This window comes from Cryptomeria japonica, chromosome 10 (genome assembly GCF_030272615.1).
Source record: "Cryptomeria japonica chromosome 10, Sugi_1.0, whole genome shotgun sequence".
NCBI classification, from domain to species: Eukaryota; Viridiplantae; Streptophyta; class Pinopsida; order Cupressales; family Cupressaceae; genus Cryptomeria; species Cryptomeria japonica.
This window is the reverse complement of record NC_081414.1, coordinates 675,044,449-675,063,090: the sequence shown is the minus strand read 5'-3', so window position 1 is coordinate 675,063,090 and position 18,642 is coordinate 675,044,449. Positions and strand designations below refer to the sequence as shown.

At 40.7% G+C, this 18,642-nt stretch overlaps 1 protein-coding gene across 2 annotated transcripts in view; it reads left to right on the top strand.

Moving 5' to 3' along the window:
• The window catches only part of LOC131077013 (protein LONG AFTER FAR-RED 3), a 219,276-nt gene that overhangs the window by 95,029 nt on the left and 105,605 nt on the right, over positions 1-18,642 (top strand). For both annotated transcript variants that reach the window (XR_009113516.2, XM_058014372.2), the window contains exons 5-12: positions 1,838-1,944; positions 2,040-2,163; positions 3,413-3,607; positions 3,753-3,838; positions 7,504-7,611; positions 8,207-8,302; positions 8,416-8,514; positions 8,756-8,830. Coding sequence is in view for 1 of the 2 variants with exons in the window: in XM_058014372.2 (XP_057870355.2) it covers positions 1,838-1,944; positions 2,040-2,163; positions 3,413-3,607; positions 3,753-3,838; positions 7,504-7,611; positions 8,207-8,302; positions 8,416-8,514; positions 8,756-8,830 (890 nt within the window). In the remaining variant the exon portion in view is untranslated. The remainder of the gene's footprint in view (positions 1-1,837; positions 1,945-2,039; positions 2,164-3,412; positions 3,608-3,752; positions 3,839-7,503; positions 7,612-8,206; positions 8,303-8,415; positions 8,515-8,755; positions 8,831-18,642) is intronic.

Genomic DNA, 18,642 nt, shown 5'->3' with positions numbered 1-18,642 from the left:
GAACTTGCAAGTACAACATTCGTGAACATAGGAAACAAAGATTTGGCAGTGAATTGAAAAATGAGGAACATTGACTTGACTCAAAAAATGAATCTGTAGAGAAAATTTCATATGGATGCAACAATAATGTGCTCAGTTACAGTGTTGATCTTTGACAGGCTGATAGAAAGAAGCCCAACAAGCTCCTTTAGGTCATCCCATTCAAAATAGCAGTGCTTATTTTCTCTATCAGACAAGGAGAATGCATTTGATTTTAATAAATTTCTGACAATCTGCCTAACTCCCAAATTCTCTTCATTTCGAAAGGTCTTTTCATATAAATTTAGTAGTGCTGGTTTCTCAATTGTTCTCAAAATTTAACACAGAAATAGCTCCAGAATTTTGGTAAATGCCATAAAAGGAGACATATTACTGTAAATGTAAATGTTTGCAAGCAGCACATAAGCCTTTGAGATTCTATAATGGAGGCATCCACAGGAAAGGGACAAGAAGTGATTCTCCGATGCAATGGTCGAGTTCCTCCCTTTGAGAGTCAAATGCAGTTGTTTATAAACGGAGACTCAGCCAATCAAAATTGATGAAGACGAGTCCATTCCCCACTAAGTGGCCTCCAAAGTTCCACTTGAGTTATCTCAAGTTATTCCTTTCCATTCCAAGGTGAACTTCAAGTTATTCTCTACCCATTCTACCTTTTTTTCTAATAGAACTGTTGCTCACTGTTCCCCTCAACCAATAGGGTTTCACTGTATTGCTGACTTGTATAAGGTTGTTCATGCTAAGTAGCACATAATTTAAAATTGAGCACACCTCAAAGACCTGATAAAAAACATCCTGCAAACTAAGCCCCTAAACAAGAAATTTAAGATGATACTTGAACACCTTTACACCTATTAGTTGCTTGTGAAATGAACAATGCTGAGAATATTCCTTTCGATCCCACTCAAACAGATATTGAGCCAGTCCATGAGCCAAAAGAAAAATGGTGAAAGAAGACAGCTTCACCTTACACATAGTGCCAGCCGCTATGAGTGATAGTATTTAGGGATGAAGTCAATAAATTGAAGAGAAAAAAGATAGTATTATATTGCTTGAAAAATGTGTAATCTTTCTTGTTTCATAGATCCTGCAAAAAAGAAAATCAAATTACACTGCAGGAGTACTTGACAGTCAAGTTGAGTGCAAACCCTCTCGTGCAAAGCAATGTGGATCTTCATAGAAGAACAAAGGCAATGCATCAGATTTTAATAGATAGAATAAGGCCTGCCAAAGTGAAGTATCAAAACACACAGCAGTAAGTGCCAAAAGATTGCTACACATCCTCAACAAAGCCATGTTGAAGTCGTAACTACAGTAGACAACAATGTTCTACAAACACCAACCTCAACCTGCAATTTATCAGTGGAGTTCCCAAAATCAGGAACGAGAATAGGTGGGGGCCCACATCATTGTTTTTATTGGTGATGTTCCTACCCACCAATCCACCAGATGTGTAGAAAACATCTAGCAATTCCACATCTATGGAGGAGCTTGCACTGGACGTAACTGTATGGCAATTAAGTCACCTAGTCTCAAGTGACAACAACCTTTCCCAAGGAGCTTCCTTCAATATGAAATGGAATCTCTCTCTTCTTGCCCATCCAAGTACTGTAGTGTTTTTACGTACTCTTGAGCTATGCGCTCTCTTGTGACTTGTTTTTTCTTTCCCATTTTTCTGTCTTGTTTCACCCATTTTAATGGGATTTTTTATACATTCTACTCTTTATTAATATATATTATCTTTGATTAAAAATAGAGGTTTCAGTACACTTCTAATATTTTGTTAGTATTGATGTACCAGATATGGAGAATAAGCAATGGGTGCTTGGTGGTGGTTGGAACAATGACTATTGGGGTGGAGAATTGCCAGAAGCTTCTTGGATTGACAATATTACCCATGATTGTCCTGTAAGGGTTTATTATATATTTAATTTTATTATTTTTTATAACACATGGTTTATTGTATTGTTGGGAGTTTAAGTGATTTTTGCTCGTATTTATAGGTATGGTTAACTCGTATGGATGGTCATATGGGGCTGGCAAATTCATTCACACTAAATAAAGTAGGAATACATAATTTAACAGACGATCCTGTTGGTGGCACCATTATCAAAAACATAAATGGAGGTAAGATATTGTTAAACTAGAAATTTGGTTGTTATACCAAGTTTATAGAAGACAAACAATTCGTTCTGTTTGTCTTGTTCTCTAAAGGGTCTGGCTTGATAGCTCTAAAGCTTGTATTAAAAAAAAGGAGTGTTTTGGTAATTTTCTGTTATTTTTTTACAGTTTAATTATATTTGGAATTTCTATTTTTTAAAATCTTGCTTGCATTCATATGTTATTCCGCTTATGAGTCCCACTGACTTGTTTCGGTCATCCATGGAAATTAACCTAATTTCTTTTTCTTTCCATTTTAATCTGCTTCATGGTGTATCTGCATGTGTATAATTTGATTCTCAATTTTCTTCCAGTCAATCTCTTCTTGTTTTCTATGTTTCTTGTTATCTTGTTAAATTCTGCATGTTTATCTTTTTGTTTTTCCTGTAAACATATGATATGTTATGAGAGCCATATATGATTTGGTGAGCTTGTGTGAGGAAAATGACTTTTAAAAATATGTTTATGGCAAATTATTAATTTAATTCACAGCAGAAGCAATTGAATAAAATTGAAATCCATTTAAGCAAATTAATGTAACATACATAGACCCATAATGTCCAGATTTATGACATAAAGCTTCATATGCTAGGAATAGTGTAAAACTATATCCATATAAGAAATGGGAAGAATTCTGTATAAATATAAACAAAAACGACTATATTCGACAGAGATCATAAATAAAAGATTGTGGTGTTGTGATTGACCACAAGAGTAAGTTTCTTAATGAAAAGACCCAAACAAGATCTGAACATATAATTTTGGTAAGAACCCATGCTAGAAAATAAAAACCCTTTGAACCTGAGTATGCTTGCTTTAATGCCACAGAAATTTGCCCAAAACTTTTACCATGTGAGAGCTCCAGGAGAATTAATAAGTCTCCTTTTAGAGAGAGACAAAGCGAACATTAGTACAAAAGCATATCTAGTTGTATATGCCACTTAAGAAAACAGACATCATACTTTTTTTTGTTTTTTCAAGATCTCTTTGTTCACCAAAAACAAAATTTTGAATTTCTTCCAGTGAATGATAACACTGTGTTGTTAAATATTCATTACTAATGCAAATTTGCCTTTTGAATTATCAATGTAAAGGCTGCAGGATGCTTTGTGAGAAAAGACTTCGCAACGTGAACAACCAAATTATGTATGATTATTATTTTAAGCTAAAGGAAAAAATATTATAATCTTTTCTAATTGATTTTTGCCTTGTCAAGCTCCCACTGGATTGCTGGTAGATGCCGCTATGCAGTTGCTCCTGCCTCACATTCCTAAGGTTACAATTCAAGAAAGACGAGATGCTCTGATAAGGGCTAGTAAGCTTGGATTGTCAAGGGGGGTGACCGCAGTGGTTGACTTTGGGAGATATTTCCCTGGAACATCAACAAGTGATGTCTGGCAAGATTTCTTTGGTTTGTCACATTTTTTCTTTCTCAATGTTTATTTCTTGGAAAATTTTCTTCCTATTCTTAGTATTCAAAATGTCTTGAAGCTATTTATATTTGAATCATGATATACATGTATGTTTTTCACATGTGGTTTCCGGTGATTGAACAGAGGTGTATAAGTGGGCGGATGAAACTAGTCATATGCTTCTTAGAGTCTGTCTGTTTTTTCCTCTGGAAACTTGGTCCCTTGTAGTGGTACGTAGAATGGTTTTCTTACTATTTTTTGTGTGGTTAAAAAATGTTTTGGTTTTGTCCTTGAAAGAAGAGAAAGTTTTTATTTGTTCCACAGATTGAAAGTGTAATCTCATTGAGAGATACTCCTCAAATGGCCAGAAACTGTTTAGATCTGCATTGGAGTTTCCCATGTAGGATAATATTCAAATAAAATAAGAACTTATATGTGCATGGATATTTTCAACAATCATGACTTCTAATATTTGAAATCATTGAGGATTATATATGGAATCTATCCAAAGTTGAAGAACGTAGAATGAAGTATGAAGTCATGTTCACCAATGGACTTTTATAGAGTCTAATTCATATTCATCAAAATGCATATACACGTGGTCCAATCTTCATGTGTATGTATTCTTTGTTAATATGAATGGGGGCATAGGTGGGTTCTTTAAAGTGATAATACACGTGCATACAAAAAATTAGAATAGACAGATGTCATAGTCAATTGTAGAAAATAAATATAGAAATTCCTATGTGGCGATACGGCTTATGATCTACCATTCAAGGCATCTACCAACAACCATAGGGAATTTGGGGTATATAGCCATACAAATCGTTGATATAAAAGAAATGAAGTTCATCATCATGTTTCTTGGGCAGTGCCACTTAATTTTTTTTTATATTCTCCTACTTTACAACCTTACAACATTCTTGTAATAGTTAGGAGGATGTTATTTCCCTAAGTGATGAATTCCTCATTAACATCTATGAGAAAACTCCTGATCATGATTTTTTTTGGCCAAGTAAACATGGCCTAGGGGACTGCTCCCTTTATTAAAATGTTTAACAAAATTTACATATATTTCTGGCTGGATTAAGCAAAATTCAAGACCAGCTGGTACATTGTATGGTTTAATGATAATCAACAAAATACCATCGAAAGACTTATGGTTCAAAAATTTCTACCTTCTGCCATTGTTCATAAAGTATTATGCTATTACTCCAAGTATCATATGCAGACATCAAAGCAACATACTTTGAAATTGCATTTACATTGCCTAGTCCTCCTTGTTTGAGCTATTAATAAGTAAAAGAATCCATTCAATTCTTGGTTCTTCACTCAGTCACACGGCTTGCTGGAGAAAATCAATGGCCTTTTTTGCTTTGCAATGCCTTCAGGCCTCAATTGCTTGGTTACCAGTGAGAATGAATGGTTTTCAAATCGTATTTGAAGAATTAGAAGATGGAGTAACACAACCAGCCATAGAGAAATTGAGATCAAGAGTAGTAGACAAAACATCATTTAGTTTGCCTAACATTTGTTTCTCAATTAGAGGCTTTGCTAATGCATGGATTGTGCCAATCTCCTCACTTGAATCCGATAGGATTTCCTTGAACATTGAGGAGATGTGGATTTTCACTCTTTATCAATGCTCCATGACCAACAAGTCTCTCTCATGGGTTGGTGCCTGGAAATGTTGTAAGATCTTTCTATTATTTTGTGAGGCTGGATTTGGACAGTAGATTCAAGGAGTCCTCTATGGTTTTCTCCCAAAAGAGTTTCCCACATAAATCTGGTGTTCTCAATTGTGTGTAACTTGCATGTTTGTTGTTACTGTTATTATGGTTGAGAAGTTTTAATAAGTGAAAGATTGGTTTATACTGATCCTACAAAATTAACCCCAACATTAATGTTCATGTAGGAAGATTTGCTACACTACTCTTTAACAAAAAATCACATTTAAAATTCTTTTGCTTGTAGCAAAGTCTGCAAGGTAATGAATGAGGTTTCAAATGGGTTACACCAAGTCAGACCAGCTCTTTGTTACTTTGTGAACTCTCTCATGGAAGAGAATACCCATGTTTGATTAAAAATATACCTGCAAACTAAGTCATAGGGTTCGCCTAGTTTTGGCCATGAAGTTTGAAATTCAGCGAACTTCAAAACCGTACTAAAAATTCATAAAAATCCACTTCATATTCGTATGGAAAAGTGGTGTAGCTTTTATAAATGAGATATATTTCACAAAAACACCTTTTTAGGGGTTCTTTGGCTTTTTTAGGGTTCAATTTTTTTTTTTCTGGCTTCTTTAATTTCGTCATGATTTTTTCTGCCTTCTATTGGGTATGTTAGGGTTTTCTCTGCCTTACTTAGGGTTCGTCGCGGATTTTTCATAAATCGTAGTTCGTTGGGATTTTTCCCACGTCTATTTGACCAGCATACAAATGTTTCTAAGTATGGCAGCTTTGAAATTTGGATTAGTTTCTGAGAGCATCGATGGCGCGTGGGTACCTGTCCAGCAATCAGAAAGCAATGAGTCGATGCCTCTGTGTATAGGGCAAAAACTACGATAGTCGAAACACCAAATCTGAACTGTTATTAATTTAAGAATTATGGTGGCACTTTAATATTTAATACAATTTTATTTGAAGTTCAATATTTCTAATTTATTAATATAACATTATATATGTTTAAAATCTTATATGTGAAGTTTAATATTTTTTGTATTTTAATATAATATTATATATGTTTAAAATTTAATATTATGTAATTTATAAATTATCAATTTTTATTTAATTTATGGTGATTTTGATTGTTATATCATAATATAATATGTTATATATGTAATATTCTAAATCAATTTTTGATTTTACATTATAAATATGTATATATTTATAATTTTATATTTTTTATATGGATATATCCAAATCTATCTATCAATTTTAAACAATTTTAATCATTTTGTAAATATATTATTTATATATATATTTTAAAATTAAATTTATATAAGGCGTATTTAATCACGATTTTTTTTTCGATTTTTTTCCATTTGCCAAATTTCATCTGAATTTTATGGATGCCGAACTCGAATTTGAATTCGAACCTGGTGACTTAGCCTGCAAATGTTGTTCAATGCTCCGCACTTGCTTTGACTGATTCCATTTTGCCAATGTCCTCCATCATTAAACTATGCAATGGGTCGAGGAAACAATAAAAAATATGGTGGGTTGTCTCTCCATTAGTAGTCTACCGGCAGCAACATAATTTTCAATGTTTTTGGTGACTTATGGTACTATATTTTCTTTAATCACCTCCACCAAAACTTATTTCACATCACAACACAAAATATCAACATTTCAGATCTTCCCTTAGGCATTGATTGACTTCAAGAAAAGTGTGCTACCTGAAAGAAAAAAGCAAAAAACTCAGCAGATGTCCTTTTTTTTTTTTTTTTTTTTCTATCAGTCTCTCCATTGGACGTGATATGCAACCATTCTTCCTCTTATTAGCCTACTGCTCATCGACAATTGACTGTACTTAAGGAATCTTCTTTTTCCTAATCAGTCCTTGCAATTAATCAATAGAAGGGGCTTTGAACCCTCAATCAGCTATAGCAATTGCATCTTTGAATGCTTGGAAATAAGGGAGCTAAAAAACATAAACAAAATATTTTAAAATTGCAATCTGTCTTCTACAAGTTACATTTGGTTTTGATGCTCTGCAATATGATTCTGCTGGTATAGATATTGTGTTTTCTTTTCTTGAATTTTCTTTGTTTAAGATCTTAGATTGTTTAAAATCTAGACTTTTGTAGCAAAGAAATAGTGGATCCTTTTGAGTTACTAGAAATGTCTTGGGGGTAATTTGAGTTGTGTTCATACTTCCTTTTTATGTTGGACAGAATACTTTCAAAGGCACCAGCCGAACTTTGAGTCAATGGCTTCACATTGGAGGTGTAAAAGCATTTACTGATGGATCATTGGGATCAAATAGTGCACTATTTTATGAGGTAACAATATCGCACTTATGCCATCGATATTAATAAGAATTTGCAATGATATTGTGCTCATGTCATTAATATTTACATTGGCAAAGTTTTATCAACTCTGGTTACATTGCATCTTTATTTCTCTTTATGATATCAATCAGCTTATATTACATGATATATAACAGGAAAATTTCAAAAGACCATTTTGTTAAAAGACCTCTCTAACAATTGCTAGGAGAGCTATCATCTGTGCAAAGAGCTCACTTCATTCTAAAGACATTTTCTGGGTATAGCATGAGCTGCTAAATCTGATCTAACCAGCTTGAAGTCTCTTAAACAAAGGGGATAGGGATCTTTCTGAAAGAAAGTTTTGATCTATATTTTCACAAGAAAGAGACTCCTACAATTCTTATAGTTTACTTTCTCTTTCACATGATTCTTGACCTTCCATGTATTCCTCCTAATAAACAATCTTTCCTTCACAAAGCAGCAACAAAGAGCAATCTGTATTTTACTTGGATCTGTATTACTGATCTTTTGTTTAAGTGCTTATATATTTTCCTTTTGGCTTTTTCATATTCATGGAGTAATGCTAAATTAACAAATTTGTACTCAGGCTTATGCAGATGATGAAAGTAATCATGGGCTTCATGTGGTTAATCCAGATTGGCTTTTGACCACGGTTCTTGAAGCTGACAAGTTTGGGATCCAAGTTTGTTTGTATTTTGTTACTATATATTGCAGTTGTACTCATAGGAAATTCTCTTTCGATTTATAAGAATTGCATGATGCATTTATTATGCTTATGAACATGGGTGTTTACAGGTGGCAATACATGCAATTGGTGATAAAGCAAATGATATTGCACTTTCAATCAATGAAGCATTGATTTCTAAAAATGGGATGAAAGATAGAAGATTTAGGGTATATTTCCTCTACCCCACAATCTGCCTAATGATCTGTTGGTGTTTGTCTTGATTAGAGTTTTAGTTTATAGATAAATTTGGACAAAGATGATAAACATTTAAAAGATGTTCCCTTTTAGCAGATGCAGTTAAATTTTCTGACAATAATCATTTGTCCATTTTATTAAAACATTTAGAAATATAGAAACACTGGCTACAAGATAATGCTTATGTTTTCAATGGTTGGATATGCAAAACAGATTGAACATGCTCAACATTTGTCACCTGGAGCGGCTGATCGTTTTGGGGCAAATCATGTGATTGGTTCAGTCCAGGTTTGCAAATTTCATACTAGCATAAAATTACCGTGTAACAAATACTGCTGGTTTTTTTGATATGGTGCACTGAAATATCCCATCCTATTGAAGATTGAAAACAAGGAATATTTGCTGTCCAAGTTGTGTGTTATGCAGTTTTGAAGTTTATGTGCTATGCTGATAATGTTTTCAGATTGTAATGATGACCAACACGCATCTCCAGGGGTACAGGGCGGGGTCGAGGGGCAGCACCCCCGCCGCCAATACCAAATTACAACCTTCAAACTCACACGGAACTCCATGGCGTGCATCAATCTTCTGCTTTTTTAAGACATCAGGAACGAGGCCAATGAAGTAAAAATTCTGATCAAGGTGTATTCTCCTGTACGGGTATTGTGTTTTCTAACTTGTTCTCCTTCCATATGGGCTTATCCTCCTTGCGTACAAACTTGTTCTTTCGTACAGGCTTGTGCTTCTCTCTTGGCTGCACGATGCATAGGTATGTGGCTTGAGACTCCCTTCATCCAACTCAACACTTCCACCGTACGGTACGATACATCCGTTGTACGACTCAAGAATTATCTTGTACGGTGCAACTCGTCCTTCGTACGACCTTGCGTACAGTTCAACGTTTCTCTCCCATGGTGCAACTCTTCCTCCGTACGACCTAGCAATCCTTGTGTACGGTTCAACGTTTCTCTCCCATGGTGCAACTCTTCCTCCGTACGACCTAGCAATCCTTGTGTATGGTTCAACTTTTCCTCCGTACGACATGTTTATGGTTTTTCTGTACGGCCTTCTCCACACTCGCTCGTACATTGTACTCACGTACGGCCTTCTCTTCTTCACGTACGGTATACTTATGGGTTTTCTATACGGCCGCCTCCACACTTGTTCGTACGGCCACACAACTTTTTGAACGTAGCACTTACTCACTCGTATGGATTGGCCTATGGGTACCAACCGTACAGGGTATGGTATTAATGCTCTGCAATTTGGCTCCCTTGAGTGTACAGATCTCCAACACTCTTCTTCTCTAGTTTGTACGGTGTAGTTGGGGCTCTTAGCTTCGTGTGGTAACCTCATCACGTCGACGCAACCTGGACTCTTAGGACCCAACTTGCTCTTGTCTTCTCTGAACTGTATGACGTACGGTATGGACTTAGTCAATTGTTCGGCAACTTTACTCTCTGCATACGATGACAATTCTCCAAAAAACTTTACTCTTGGCGTATAGTGACAATCCTTCGGCAACTTCACTCTTGGTTCCTATGGACTGTACGCTCCATGTACTCTCGGCTCTTATGGGTTGTCTGGTCAACTTACTTTCGGCTGAATTACTTTCGGCTGATGTGAACCGTTTAGTGTATAGTATTAACTTCTTTAGGCCATCTCCACTAGGCTCTACAGCATCCAATTTCTGATCCTTGCCCTGTGAATCTTCTTCATACACCTTAGATACTTCCCCATTCCCACTCGGCGGCCTCTGTTCATACGGTACAGGCAAACTTGGCAACTATTCATACAAGCCAGACACACCAACGCCGGATGTGCACAGATGAATATCATACGACGGACTTTGCACTTCCTCAATTTGGCCAAATTGTAGCATGTTACAGTCGGGGTGGAAGACTTCATAATCCTCCATCTGCCAGTGAAATAATCCATTAAGAGAACTCGTCTCATCCTCAGAGCAATCTTCTAGTTTGAGTACCCCTTCATCGTTGGGTTTCATGCCTTTCCTTCCTCCGTCCATACCTAACTCTCCACCCTCAGACTCAGAGTCTGAGGGTGCCAGTTCTTCACTCACCGCCTGGTTCCTCAAGTCAATGATGTGCTTCCTCCCATCAGTCTCGATCGAGAGTGTGTTTCGCTTCCAGTTATGATTTGCCTTGGCAGTAACCAACCATCCCCTCCCGACGAGTGCAACGTACGCCTTCTTCAGTAATCGGATGACTACAAAGTCCAAGAAATTGTTTTGTGTCCATATTATTGCTTTTTGTGCCATCAATGTTCCCAACGGCTGGATGCCGTCTTGGTCGGCACCTACCAGGTGGAAGCTTGGCGGCCAAAGATTTGGCTTCCCCAAACATTTCCACGTGTCTTCTGGTAGTACGTTTACTCCCGAGCCTCCATCGACAATGGTGTTTGTCAACTTCTTCCCAGTTATTTCCATCTCGACGACTGTTGGCTTCCTCCCGATGCTCATCGTAAGCAACATTGGATCACTGGACTCATTCCCTTCGGTTGATGGTTTTCTCGTTAGTTCCTCCTCGTGTGGCTTACATTGTTTCTGGGTAATTATGTTGTCACTGACTGTATTGGCAATTGCCATTCTCAGTTGCGACATAGTTTGAAGAAGGTCTGCCACCTTGATGGGTACGGTTGTTTGTAGCACCTGCTAGACTATGTTCTTCTCTGACTCCCGCAATGACATACTTGCAGTTCCATTGAAAGTTACTCATTCCTTCACCAACACTTGTTCTACTTCATCTTGTTCCTTTTACGTACCAGAGTTTGAATACATCGCCTTCTTTGTTTGTTCTCTTGTGATTGCTAAATCTGCGGCCTCTTGTTCCTCCACGTCCAGCATATTAATACCCTTTTGACTGGGGCAGTTGGTGTCTTCAGGGTCTCTTGGTCCATACCATTTGCACAATAATTGTATGTTGTCTTTCTTGTTATGGCAGTCTCTTGCAAAGTGTCCCGATTCACTACATTGTTGGCATGGTATGATAGGACATCCTCTGAAGACGTACTATATTTGGTTTCGCCCTCGTTGATTTCCATAACCACTTGGTGATACATTATGTGATTTCGATGGGCTGGACTCTCGCTGTGTGAAGAGTACTTGTGTACTTCTCATCTTCGAATTGGACGGGCACTCCTTGATTGAATGCCCCAACACTCGACAAATTTCACAAAACATATTTCTAGGACAATTACCTTTCGTGTGCGCCTTCCTTTTGCACTCAATACACCATAGTTCATTAGCTTCTTTGCTGGTTCCTTTGTCATCCTTCAATTCTTTCATCATTCTCAACATATCCCGTCGAAGGGCTCGTACGGTTTTGGATTCTTCATCATTGCAGTTGCTGGGAATAATCATTATGTTATGTTGTCATATTATGTTTATGTTGTCGTCGGTAATAATGAGTTACGATAGTCAGTTAGTTAGTCGTCCCGAAGGGCAGTTGGATGACACGGTTGGTCGCACCCCTTTGGGTATTATATATTGCATACCGTTCCTTCTTAGTATCATCATGATAGTCGTGTTTGATGTAATGTTATAAACACTTGATGTACATGGACTGTTGAACTAATACAGAGACTGGTTATTTAATATATTTCTATTATGTTCTATGCATTTACTTTCTGCATTTAATCGTTTACCCGTATGTGGCAAACATTTGGCGCTGTATATATTGCATACTGTTCCTTCTTAGTATCATCATGATAGTCGTGTTTGATGTAATGTTATAAACACTTGATGTACATGGACTGTTGAACTAATACAGAGATTGGTTATTTAATATATTTCCATTATGTTCTGTGCATTTACTTTCTGCATTTAATCGTTTACCCGTATGTGGCAAACATTTGGCCCTGTTGCCTAGACATACTCGGGAACGAAAGACGCGGATGGCGCACGGACACGATGGGCCTACCCGTTGGTGAGATAAACCCAGAGGCCGACGACGCGCAAACGGAGCTCTACAATGGAGAAGACACTGCGACGAGGGAATTTTCAATTCTGCTCCAGGTAGCCATCGAGACCTACGTCCGACGAGAGGCCACAGAGGCGGAAATCCCACCAAGTGCCGTGTGGACAATGCTGGAGTTTAGCCCGGCAGTAAATTGGTTGATGAACAACCTTCCCCGGTTGCTTGCACAGGCATCGCTGGTAGAACAAGCTCGCTTGGAGGAGATTGCTCAGGAAGAGCGACGCCAACAAATCCTTCAACAGTACGAAGAAAGTAGCCGTCAGGAAGTGGAGCGGGATGGCACGAGGCCAGGAAGGAATTGAACCCTGAATCCCATAGGGATAAAGGAACATTCGATATTCAAATAAAGGTGTCATAATATTAACACGAGTTGTATTGACGAAATGAATTAATAAAGGCGTGTTCTGGTTTGTGTTGTGAATTATGGAAATGTATGGGAATTAATGCCCAACCAATTAAATAAAGATAGAAATAAGAAAGCATAAACGAACGAGTGGGAGGCCGCGCAGAGGGCTTTGATTCTGGAACAACAAGTAGAACGTAGACGGAGGCTGAGGCAACTTGCCGAAGGACGACCTGCCGAAGGGTGGCCCGAAGGGAACCAAGGAGGTGTCACGGAGGGTGCAGAAGCCGAGGGAAATTTCTACTCATCGCCAGAACACCGTAGGGTGAGAAGCCACGAAGAGTTTCTGGAGGAAACAAGGTTACGGAGGAATCTAGTCGAAGAGACTCGGGATCAGTTTAGAAACTTATCCCTTACGCCACGAAGTGAGGATCACCAGAGGGAGCCAGGAGTGGGTGCGGGTGAGAACGGAGGGGAGGACAACCGTACGGTTGTAGGTGCCACACACGGCAGGCAAAGCACCGTACCTCTAGTCACCCACGCACGACACACCACTGGCGTCGGAGGGAGCGGCGCACAGACGCAGCCACAGCCACCTCTAGGAAGATGACCCCCATCGATGGCGGGCAAACAGAAGTTGCCTAAATTCAACAGAGATGCAATGATGACCCCGTACGGCACTGCTGTACATGTGAGACAATATGGTCAGCCAACGGGGTAGTTGACAAAGCGGATTGGGTGGTGCAGTTCCCTGCCACCCTGAGAGGAGTAGCCATTGATTGGTACTCTGATGTGGATAAAACAAAGGTGGGAACATGGGAAGACCTACAAAAAGCTTTCGAGATGGAGTTTCAACTCCTTCGAGATGATAATGAGATCGTGGCAGAGATATTAAGCACAAAGCAGGGAAAGCATGAGACAGTGCGAATATACAGCCGACGGTTAAAGGAGTTATTGAGGAAGATGGAGAACCAGCTGGCTGACGGACTAAAGAAGAGATGGTTCGTGGAAGGGTTGCGGTCATCCCTGCGGAGAAAGATGAAAATTGTATTGCCCACTTCATACGATGACGCATACAACCGCGCGATGGACTTGGAAAGTGAAGACAAAACATCGCAGAAGAAAAAGGACAAGTCCTCTGCAGAAGAGGAGTCCTCGGGAGAAAGCAACAGTGACAAATCATCGAGTAAGAAGGTGCAAGCTCTTCAAAAGGATATGCACTGTATGTTGAAGGAATTTAAGAACATGAAAGGAAGCACGAATAAAAATGAAGAGGTGTGGTGCACTGATTGTAAGGAAGAAGGCCACACAAAAGGCACCTGCCCGAAGAAGGCCTTTTGTGAGATTCGCCAAGTGATGGGACACTCCATCAAGGAATGCCCATACAACATGAAAACCCGAAGTACGCAAATGAGCCAAGTGTTGTTCACTGAGCAGGCCACAACATCAGCACTAGCGGGTACGGCCCAACAAACCAACACAACGACATCATCTGGAGGTTACCCGAACAACAGACGTGGCGACGGAAGGAATAACAACAATAACAATAACAGAAGCCGTATCCAGTATGATGCCAAGGGCCGGCCAATGATCCAATGTAGGGCCTGTAATCAGTGGGGGCACTTCGCCCGTGATTGGACGAAGGAAGCCACCCCTCTGCACCTCTGTCGATGGTGTGGGCGAGGCGACCATGAGGACGCAAATTGCCCAAAGGCAGGGGTTAATCTACTCAACATTGAGAAGGCTGAGAAGACTCGTGAGAAAGAAGTACTCGCGATCACCCACGCTCAGACGAAAAAGGCCACTTATCTCGACCCCCGTACAGAGAAGGAGAGGCAAAGGTCAATATTGAACGTGAGATGACGGCCGAACGACGGAACAACGAGGTGGTGAGTACATCATCCGATACGGAAGCTGGAAATAACATCATTGGGCAAGTACTATAGATGGAAGTACCTATAAGGGTAAAGGACCTTCTAGAAACAATGCCACAGTTAAGAACCTCCATTTTTAGTTCCATACAAACCACTGCGCAGGCACCTTTGCGTGCCACACGGGCGGAAGTTCCGGTCGGCCCCTCGACTGACCCAATGTTGTTGGCCTTAAATAGTGGTCGGCATCCTGTTGTAGTAGAGATGGGAATTCTCGGGGCTATCCTCAAGGACACCATCGTGGATAGAGGTTCGGGGGTGAATGTACTGCCAGAGGATACGTGGAAGAAGCTGGGGAAGCCAACACTATGGCCACCCACGTTCAACTTGGTAGGTGCAGACCAGCACGACATCAAGCCACTCGGCACCCTGATGGCCCAGCCGGTCACTATCAGCTCGCAACCCTTCATACTAGATTTTGTGGTAATCCCACTCAAGAAGAAGGGGTACGATGCCATCTTAGGCAGAGGGTGGCTGGTTACAACAAAGGTACGGAATCCCACTCAAGAAGAAGGGTGATCCCGGAGGCACGAAACCCGAGCCGAATCTGGACACTTAGGAAAAAAAATAGAAAATAAAAAAATCCGTACGATTCGTACGGAATCAAAAAAAAAATAAAAAAATAAAAAAAAATGAAGAAAGCCACGGTGGGACCACCGGCGGTGGAACCACCGTACGGTGGCAACACCGACGGTGGACGACCGTGCGGTGGAAACCATCACTGCTGCAAGGAACAAAGGCGCAGAGAGATAAAACGCAAACATAAACGTAGCCCTGCACAAATACGTAGCCCCCCGCACAAACGCACTCCGCCCAACAACGTAGCGCCCACGCAAGAACACAACAGGCACACGCAAGGCACATGCAGCCATACACAGCCATCCAAGAGGTAGTTAAGCGTTCGGCGTGCAGAAGAAGGCCCGTACGGTGTGTATGGTAGACGGTTGGTCGTGTATTCCGTATGGGGTGATCCATACGGTGGAGGGGTGTTGACCGCACGGGAAGGTGGCCATACGATTGGCGGTGTCAGTGCTGTTGTTGACCGTACGGGAAGGTTGTATGGTCGGGGTGCCATCGGGGACATTACAGGAACAAAAAAAACGACAACGACCAGATCAGAAAATCATTTGATGACATTTGGAGCCAGGATGTTGAAAATATTAGAGTGGCGAAGAAGGGTTTTTGACATGAAAATATTAGAGTGGTGAAGAAGGGTTTTGACATCTTAAAATATCACAGAAGTGATGCGCACCTGGGGTGCTGCCCCCGGATCCCGCGAGGGGCGCTGCCCCTCGACCCTGCTGGGGCATTGCCCCAGACCCCACGGGGGGCGCTACCCCTCGACCCCGCTGGGGCATTGCCCCAGACCCCACTGGGGGCATTGCCCCCAGACCCCTAGTTTATTTTTGAGCTACAATACACTTTTTGGAGTTGGGCGAAGGGCATCCGAGAAGTCACGGTAAGTGTTGGGGTTGTCCCATACTGTGAGAAAGAAGCCTGCAGCTAAGCATTGGCGGGGAAGCCATAGAGGGAGACGAATTTGGAGGTTGCGAACAAACAGAGTTTGAGGGAAGGCATTGTAGGCACGCCAAGTCATACGGCACCAGAGAGTTATTCAGTTCAGTTATCAGCCTTTGGGGAGTGTGATGGAGGATTTGAGGTATCTCCTAGCCTTTGTGCCAAAAGGTTGTGGCCACTTCTAGGCATGAATGGTATGCTTTGAGGAACTTGGAGTATGTCTCGGCTGGACGAGAGGTTGCCTTGGTGGATGCACAAAGGGCTCGGGAGGAGCTAACCACCAGGTTGGAGGCAGTACTAGCGTGAAAACTTCGCTCAGCGTACCCAGGAGTTGGATGCCAAGAGGGCAGCGCGGGTGGCTATTGAGGACAAATTGGCTAGGGAGACAGTATCATTTGAGTAGCAGTTGGTGGAGGCTGAGACTGAAAAGCGTGTTTTGAAGACAAGTTTGGTTTGGGCACCGAAGGACTGTGATGTCAAGGAAAAAAAAAGAAAAAGAACTCCTTGCGGAAACAATAATGGTGAGATCCGGACTTGAGCATCGGATGGTAGCAGAAAAGGGTTTTCAGGCGAGGACGCAACAGGTGTATAAGTTCCGGGCTCGACTGGCGTCAGCAGTTCTCTACCTTGGTTCTGTTTAAATGTCATCTCTATTTTGTATTAAGTCATTCGGAGACGACTTCTTTTCTTGGGGGGTTTGATGTTGCCGGGAATAATCATTATGTTATGTTGTCGTCGGTAATAATGAGTTACGGCAGTCAGTTAGTTAGTCGTCCCGAAGGGCAGTTGGACGCGACGGTTGGTCGCACCCCTTCGGGTATTATATATTGCATACCGTTCCTTCTTAGTATCATCATGATAGTCGTGTCTGATGTAATGTTATAAACACTTGATGTACATGGACTGTTGAATTAATACAGAGACTGGTTGTTTAGTATATTTCCATTATGTTCTGTGCATCTACTTTCTGCATTTAATTGTTTACCCATATGTGGCAAACAATTGCTACCTTTGGTGCTCTCATCATTATTGGTCTTCCTCTTCTCTCGGGAGGAGGTTTTATTGTCACTCTCGATGTCGATCGCTCGATTGTACGCATCGTCGTATGAGGACAGAGGCACTACTTTCATCTTCTTGCGCAATGATGGTATCAATCCCTCCATGAACCACCTCTTCTTCAACCCGTCAGCTGGCTGGTTCTCCATCTTGTTCAATAGTTCTTTGAGCCTACGGTTGTAAGCACGTACATTCTCTTTTTTCCCTTGCTTAGTATTATAGATTTCGGCCACGATCTAATTATCATCCCTTAAGAGTTTGAATTCCTCCTTGAATGCCCTCTTTAGATCACTCCATCTCGTCTTGTGTTGGGTGTTGAGGTTTGTGTAGCAGTCAATGGCGATCCCTCGAAGGGTGGCGGGTAATGCCTTCAGCCAGTAGTCCTTGTCATCTTGGCCATTTGCCTCCCAAATGATTATGCATGTTTTGCAATGCCGTACCGGGTCCTCCGACCCGTCTCCCATGAACTTTGGCAATATCTGCTTCTCTTGGGTGTTCAACATTGTTTCCGCTCGGAAGGTACGTGTGTATTCGCCTTGTGTGTCGGATCTGGGTGGATTGTTTCGATCGCTATGTTCCGGTGCTTTCCTTGGACTCTTGGCACTGCAGGCGTCCTCTACACGTCCACCTTTAGTGTCCCCAACACTTCGAGTACTTCCAGGCATAGTTTTAAAACTCGTGGACTCGCCACGAACTCGCAAGTCCATGGGAGCCACGAGTCGACTCGCCAAGGACTCGCGAGGTGAGTCCTGGCGAGTACATCTGAAAGACTTGCGAGTCTTTTGCATGGACTCGCGAGTCTTTCAGATGGACTCGCGCGACCCAGAAAAAAAAAAGTCATGCAAGCTTTAAAATTGAGTTTAACATGTGAAAAAATTTGGTCTCTCCGTTAGGATTCATATATGGAATATAACATATAAATCTTATACTTTAAGTTATATTCCATATATACTGTCAGGATGTTTGAGAGTGGTTTCGGACCTCCAGGAGTTATAATGCAAAATGTAGTTTTTGGAGGATTCTTCAATTTTCCAGACTTAGTCAAATTTCAGGATCCTTCGGCGATGCCCCTTGACCCCAACTTGGGGGCGCTGCCCCCAAGCCCCCGTCGAAAAATATAGGGGGAAATTGCGCCGATGGAAGTAGGGAAAATTTAACCTCCAAGTCTGATTAGGCTCCATATAAAAGCATAATTAGCATTGAAGAAATCTTGGTATTATACATTTTAGAGTTGAAAGTTTCAAACTATGAGTATGT